Raw genomic sequence first — 6,752 nt, 5'->3', positions numbered from 1 at the left:
ATGTGCCGGCACATGCAGTGGGTGCAACAAGACACAGTGGTTTGATTCAACTGCTGTGATCGTGGAAACCAGGTCATGAACCGCCCAGAGAGCTTCGGCTATTGGGTGGTATAAAAATGTAATAAATAAATAAAAATAAATAAATAAATGTCCTTAACAAAACAGCTTGTTTCAGGTGCCGTGATTGTGCAAACAATGCCTATCTGTATGTACCACCTTAGAGCAGAGCTACATTTTACATTAATGCAGGGCTATATTACTAGGCACTTAAAGGTATTAGTAATTGCCCTCCCCCACTTCTCTCCTGATATTCCCACACATATACAATTGGCATTTTAAAAATATTGTTTTTTCTTTCTTTTTGAAACCCCTGCATGGGGTGGGCGGACATGAATATTGGGGGGATGCTTAAACCTCTCTTCCTCACATGCAGTGATCTCCTTCCCCCAGATCAGGACCTCAGGATCTTACTTAATTAAAAAGTATAGGGGCAGTTGCACACTATGTCTTTTAATAGAAGATGTACTTCAGCCTTTAGTCATAAGACATTATGGAGGAATAGGGCTAGAGAGACAAGAATGCCATCAAATCCAAGGCAGGATTTTCAATATGCTATCCCCACCTCCAACCCATCCCCATAGATTAACCCACAATATACCATGAGCAACAGCTAGGCTCTTGGTAGGCTGGAATGGCAAACAGATATTTGGCAGCCAGGAAGGGTGTAGCAAGAAGTTCTGGATTCACAACACAAATCACATCAGGGACTGAGTTGTTCCAAGAAGTGATTCCAGAGAAAGGATGTATGGCATTGGAAACTGGAGCTCATCCCAGCAGAACCATCTCAACTTATTCTCATCTAGATGTAGTTTCTAGATGCTGGTGCTGATAGGAACCAAAATGCCACAAAAGATTGTACAGGCTTTTGAATTCTCCGGAACTCTTCATCAGGATAGGTGGTAAAAAGCAGAACATTGGGAAGACCACAAAAATCCCAAAATTAGGCTAGATGTTGTAGACGTGAGGTCTGCTTAATTCTGGAGCTTTTCTGATCTTCCCTCCATCCCTTGCTTTTTCCACCTTGTTCGATGAAGAGTTCTGGAGTTTGGTTGGTTCTTTGGATTTTGGATTTTTTCCCCCCCTGCTCATAGAGCAGCATGGCTGTTACTGTTTTTTATGATGTGGTAGGACTATGAAAACTGCAGTCTCCTCCCTTGACCAGTAGTTGCTGTGACACAGAGAGTAGGGAAGTGGTCCTCCAGGACCTAGGATGTTGAGCCCTTTAATGCCTGACATCACCAAATATTTCAGTTATAACTCAGTCAAATCATGTAACTGGATGATTGTGGAACTTGGGGACACATTTTATTTACCTTTTTCTAAGTGATACAAATGTGAGTTATTCATTCCGGATACTGGAAAATAGGGATGTGCTCCGCTTCTACTCGGACCGGAGAAGCAGTAGCGGAGTGGGGGGCTTCGCCTGCCCTTAAGGCGGAGGCGAAGAGGATTGGGGGGCCGGCGGAGCGTGGCGAAGAGGATCGAGGTGAAGGCGGATCCTTCGCCTCGATCTGGAGCTCCGCCGGAAAGGTAAGTGGGGTTTACTGGGCCCTGCCGCTGTCGCTGTCGCCCATGCGGCGACGGCAGCAGGGCCCGGTAACGCCCCCCGCCCTCCTCTCCCTTACCTGCCTCTGTCCGCGGTCTGTCAGCGTCTCCAATTGAGCCCGTGGTTCCAGCAGGAAGTCTGGGCCGCACTTGCGGCCCAGACTTCCTGGTGGAACCACGGGCTCAATTGAAGACGGCGACGGACCACGGACGGAGGCAGGTAAGGCACCCCTCCTCCTTACCGGGCTCTGCCGCCGTCGCCGCATGGGCGGTGATGGCGGCAGGGCCCGGTAACCCCCCCTATGGGGGGGGACTGGAGCTCCGATCCGGATCCGGAGCTCCGAGCGGAGCGGAGTGGGCACAGGCGGAGTGGGGGCGGGGCGGAGCGGGCCGATCCAAAAATGGCGGATCTTAAAGTGAAGCGGAGTGGGGTGTCCGTGCACACCCCTACTGGAAAAGTCTGTGCAAATGAACAGGTTCATATGTGCTAGAGATACATTGACTGATAAGTCTTGCAGTGTTCTAAAGAATGGGGGGGGGGGGGAAATTGCCTATTAGGAATCTGCAGTAATTGATATCTCCAGAATATCGTGGAAATGTCATTGCTACTTTCCCATTACTTCTCTTAATATATGGGAGCCACAAAATGACTTCATTAATATGCCAAAGTGAGAGCAATAACTTTATCCTATGTTTTGATCTGAAAGGTCACAGCAACAATTAGATGGAAGTGACAGATTTTTTTATCACAGACACTGCTAGGCGAACAATTATGGGCTGCAATTGCTATAGCTTTATGAATGAAAAACTAATTCATTCTTCTAAATCTACATTGCAAAGTAGGCCAAGGCACGAACTTTATTAAAGGATGGAAAATTCTGTTAACTCCTAATCTGGGGCGGGGGGCGGGGGGGGTGTCTTTCCCCTTTACAGAAAATGAACAGTCGGCATTTTCGCCATGAAGTACTCGCTTGTGAGACTGGTGAGCTGAAAAACTTCTGGGAAAAGACCATTGAGAAGCAGACTCAACATTCTGAAGCGGAGAAAGACCGAAAACAAAAAAGTGCACTGACAAAGTGAGCATGTAGTTTTGTATTTTGCTGTTTCATTTGTTACAGTTTTAAGATGTATCAATATGAATCTAGGCAGTGGCTGTGTGAGAAGGTGATCCCAGGAAACTGCCTTCTAGTAATAGAGAAACAACTTAAGAAGGACATTGACAAACTGGGACATGTCCAAAAGAGTGTGACCAAGAAGGTGACAGGTGGCCAAACCAAGTACTATGAGGAATGGTTGGAAGAGCTAGGGAAGTTTAGCCCAGAAAAGAATAAGGAGAAACATGACAGCTGTCTTCAGACATCTGAAGGGCATTCTGCAGAAGATGCAGTTATCAAGGATGCTGTAGTCACAGGATTCCTACATTGAGCAGGGTTTGGACTAGACAACCTCCAAGCCTTCTTGCAACTCTAAAATTCAGAGGTTTGTAGACCCAGTTCGCATGGCATAGCTACCCAGGATTTGTTGAAACTCTGGGTAGTTGTGAATGGAGCAGGAATAAAATAGTGGGCTGGTGCTACCCTCACTCCCATTGAGCTAAAAAAAAAAACCCAGGGATGATTTATCCCCAGGTTGCTTAGCAAATGTCCAAATGCGAAACTATGGGTTGTCAAGAGAGGAACACCCCTGACTTGTAGTAAAAACACACTTAAGTGCCAAGTTAAGTCCCAGTTTGATGAACCAATAAAATTGAATAAATGAGAAAAAAGTAAGTTAAAATGTCCATATAAAATTGAAGTTAAAAACTCTTATCTTTGGGAGGTTATGTTTGGAGCTTCGTCTCTGCCAACAAAATCCTCTCTCCTTGTTCAGTCCCTATGGGTTATTTGAGCATTTGTATCAGAGGCAGTATGCCTGAGCACCCTACTTGCTAGGCTTCAGGAATCGGTCCGAGGCTGGGTTTCTTCCTCCAGAGTAAATGTTCCGCTCGATCGGCTTCGCTTTGACTCTCGTCCTTCGGCTCGCGCCTCCAGCAGCCAGAAGTCTTTAATACCTGCAGGGGGCGGGGCAGACAAACATTCAGCTCCACCAGGTCACTCAAGCCCACAGCAGCCCAGCACCCAGGAGCAGCCTTTCCCCCCACCCCTGACTTGTAACCCATAGTTTCTTCTTGGGATCTTCAGCTTAGCAGTAGCAGATGTGCAAGGCCAATATACTTGCTCACTCCCACTCATTCATAATTACCCATGGATTGAACAATTCGTGCCTCCCCACCCCACCCCATGATGTGCAAACTGGGTATAAGAGCTGTATGTAGATTGGCCTCCAGGACAGCTCATCCTAAAGACAAAATGTCTATTTTCATTTTTCTACCAGTCACAAGGAGCCGCCTACCATTTCCACCTGTAAATAAACTAATTTGTGCATATAACCCATTTATGAAAGGCATTGCTAAGCTTTTCAACTGCTTCTCTTTTTGATTGCCCTTTGACCAGCATCTGGCCGTATATAATTAAATTATTATCATTAATCTTACTATTGCAAGCCTTCCAATTTGTTATTTAGGCTGCAATCCTACACACACTTGTAAATAAGTTCCATTGAACTCACAAAGACATACTTCCAAGTAGACATCCATAAGATTTTGCTACAGCCCCATCATCCACTGGATTGTCGCCTGGAAGAACTTTTCCAAAATGGAATTTGACCCTCAGGGTGAAAGACTTTCTGAACCCATGCCCTGAAGCAGGGATGGGTAACTTGTGGCCCTCCAGAGGTTTTGGCCTACAACTCCTATCATCCCTCACCATTGGCTACATTAGCTAGAGCTGATGGGAGCCACCGGCCAAAAGATCAGGAGGGCCACAAGTTGCCCATCCCTGCCCTAAAAGATGAACTGTCTATGGCAAAAAAATATAAATTTCTAAAACCATTGCAGAGTTCTAAGATAAATTGTGAGAAGCCTTCTACACCTCAATATTCATTTGGTAATATAAAATGGTCCTTTGAAGTCAATATATTCCCCATGTGGTGAGACCACAAATTACCATGTCCTGGAAATATTTGTTTTTAGCCTTTCTGGGGTGGGTGGGTTAATGTCTGTTGAACTTACCATATTAGCCCTTTCACAGGACCACTTTATCACAATAATAAAAGCCACAGAAAGACAACGCAGCATCTATGGCTGAGAGAATGGAACTCTTTGACTCTTAACAATGTTTTCAGCCTCTCAGAAAAAGCCAATTTTCCAGTATGTACCCACAAAAGGTGTGTGCTACTCTTTGCTAGCAGGTCTTCCACCCATTAGAGGTTTGTTACTTTTCCAAAGCCTATTCACATTTCTTTCAGTGTTAGATTATTGAACTAAATGGATGGAGAATTTAAAGAATTTCAGTTCATTCGTTATTGAACTAAACGGATGGAGAATTTAAAGAATGAACTGAAATTATAAAGAAAACCAAAACTCTTGCCACTTCTGGGATGTAGTACTCAAAATTAATTAAATAAAGAACAAAGCAAATGGCTCTGCAACTCATCCAGGCAGGTCTAAAAGGAGCTAGGTGTTTAATGTGGTAGAAAAGCTCACTTACAGTTTAGGAAACACAGCAAAACATGAAAGCATCAGCATGGGGTCATTTGGGAGGGGAGGTGAAGAGAAGAAGGAAGAAGCTGCAGCTATGAGGTCCATTTGTAAGTCTTTCCTGGAAGGAGTAGATGGTGCTTTTAGTACCCTGGAAAACACAATGCTTAAGACCAGGGCTATATAGACCATATCCTTAGTACAGCTCTGAGCAAATCAACTCCCAGTAAGTCTTCTAGTGGAGAGGAGACTCAAAATTGGCCATGTGAACTGTCACTGTTTCAGGTGGAAGTGGTGTCACTTTATAGATTTTCCATGCAGAACACCATTCCTGTTTTAATCGGAATTAGGCATCCCATCAACTTGAGCCAAAGTAGAAGTGAGTTGTCAGTGAAGGGCAGACACAGTTTTGCTTATCTTACAGGGTGGCCATATGTCTCATATTTTGGAAGATACCTCTGCAAAATATGGAACAGAAAGGATATCCCTAATTCTCAGGACACCAAACTGTACAGAGCTTTATAAATCATCTTTAAGAGCTCTACAGAGCCAGCAAGCATCCTTCGGCACACATTCCCACCGAGAAATATGTGTGAACAGAAGGACATACAACAGGGCTTCAGAAGAATATCATAATTATGAACAGAAATACCCACTAATGATGAAAGTGGAAAAGATACTCCTTGTGAATGTAGTCAAGGAATATTCCCAAGGAATAACAAAGTGGCACTTCTATTTTCTAAATGTTTTTCCTTGCTAAGTGGTGCATATGCTAACAAGATATATTTTTTTCCGATTAGACTGAGAAGTGAATGGACAGAAAGGCTGGAAAAGAGATTAAAAATGCTACAAGAACAAGATGAAACTGACGAAGCCCCTAACTGAAGAAAACATCTTGCGCTTTTACAGATTCGACTGAAACAGTGGCTTAAATTAAAAGAAGAAAGTTTGTGTTGAGGCAAAGTGTCTAGCTTGCATTCCTTTAGAAACTGAGGGGTGGACAGATAGATAGATAAACCTGTTTGGATATCTCTTTGACTATTTGATTTCATCCTTTAGCTATCAAAAAGTTGCTCTCTACTCCCCACCCCCTTGAGAACTTTCTTAGCAAGATAGAATATATCAATAGGCTCATACAGCATTCTAACAGTTCTGGTTGAAATTGTGGATTGTTTAGAGTGTAGATTTTTAATATTGTTCACTGGCCTAGGGTGCCTTGAGGCAGAGAGGAAACTGATAAATATTATAAATGATCTCCTATTTGCTTCTTCAGATATGTCATTTTGTAACTTTTCATCAAAATTCTGTCCAGCCATAAATATATTCAGTAAAGAAATCAAACTGCAAGACTTCATATACTACTAACATTTCAGAGTCAGTCTGCATCGAGACAACAGCAGTATTATTTGCTCCACATGGGTTCAGCGTATCTCAATAGCCACCATAGGACTAACTGTTCATCCTATAGGGTTGTCTTATAGCATGGCCTTTTGTCCCATTAATACATCCTTTTAAAATAAGAAACACAAAGAATATGCCAATTGCTTGGCCTTGATAGTCTCACAATCAT

The 6,752-nt window shown here is 43.5% G+C and overlaps 1 protein-coding gene across 1 annotated transcript; it reads left to right on the top strand.

Annotated features, from left to right (window-relative positions):
- The first annotated feature begins 2,541 nt into the window (after positions 1–2,541).
- On the top strand, positions 2,542–6,067 carry LOC134400270 (protein FAM240B-like). The gene is made up of 2 exons (XM_063128582.1): positions 2,542–2,681; positions 5,983–6,067. Exons 1-2 carry the CDS (start codon positions 2,542–2,544, stop codon positions 6,065–6,067), a joined length of 225 nt encoding a protein of 74 aa, XP_062984652.1.
- The last annotated feature ends 685 nt before the right edge of the window (positions 6,068–6,752 follow it).

This window comes from Elgaria multicarinata, chromosome 6 (assembly GCF_023053635.1).
Source record: "Elgaria multicarinata webbii isolate HBS135686 ecotype San Diego chromosome 6, rElgMul1.1.pri, whole genome shotgun sequence".
In the NCBI taxonomy this organism is placed as follows: Eukaryota; Metazoa; Chordata; class Lepidosauria; order Squamata; family Anguidae; genus Elgaria; species Elgaria multicarinata.
This window is presented reverse-complemented; position numbering and strand designations above follow the sequence as displayed.

Bases quoted from the DNA above. Each gene is read 5' to 3' on its own strand.
- LOC134400270 (XM_063128582.1), top strand. From the start codon at position 2,542: ATGAACAGTCGGCATTTTCGCCATGAAGTACTCGCTTGTGAGACTGGT. The intron at 2,682-5,982 runs GTGAGCATGTAG...TTTTCCGATTAG, and splicing joins CAAAAAAGTGCACTGACAAA to ACTGAGAAGTGAATGGACAG.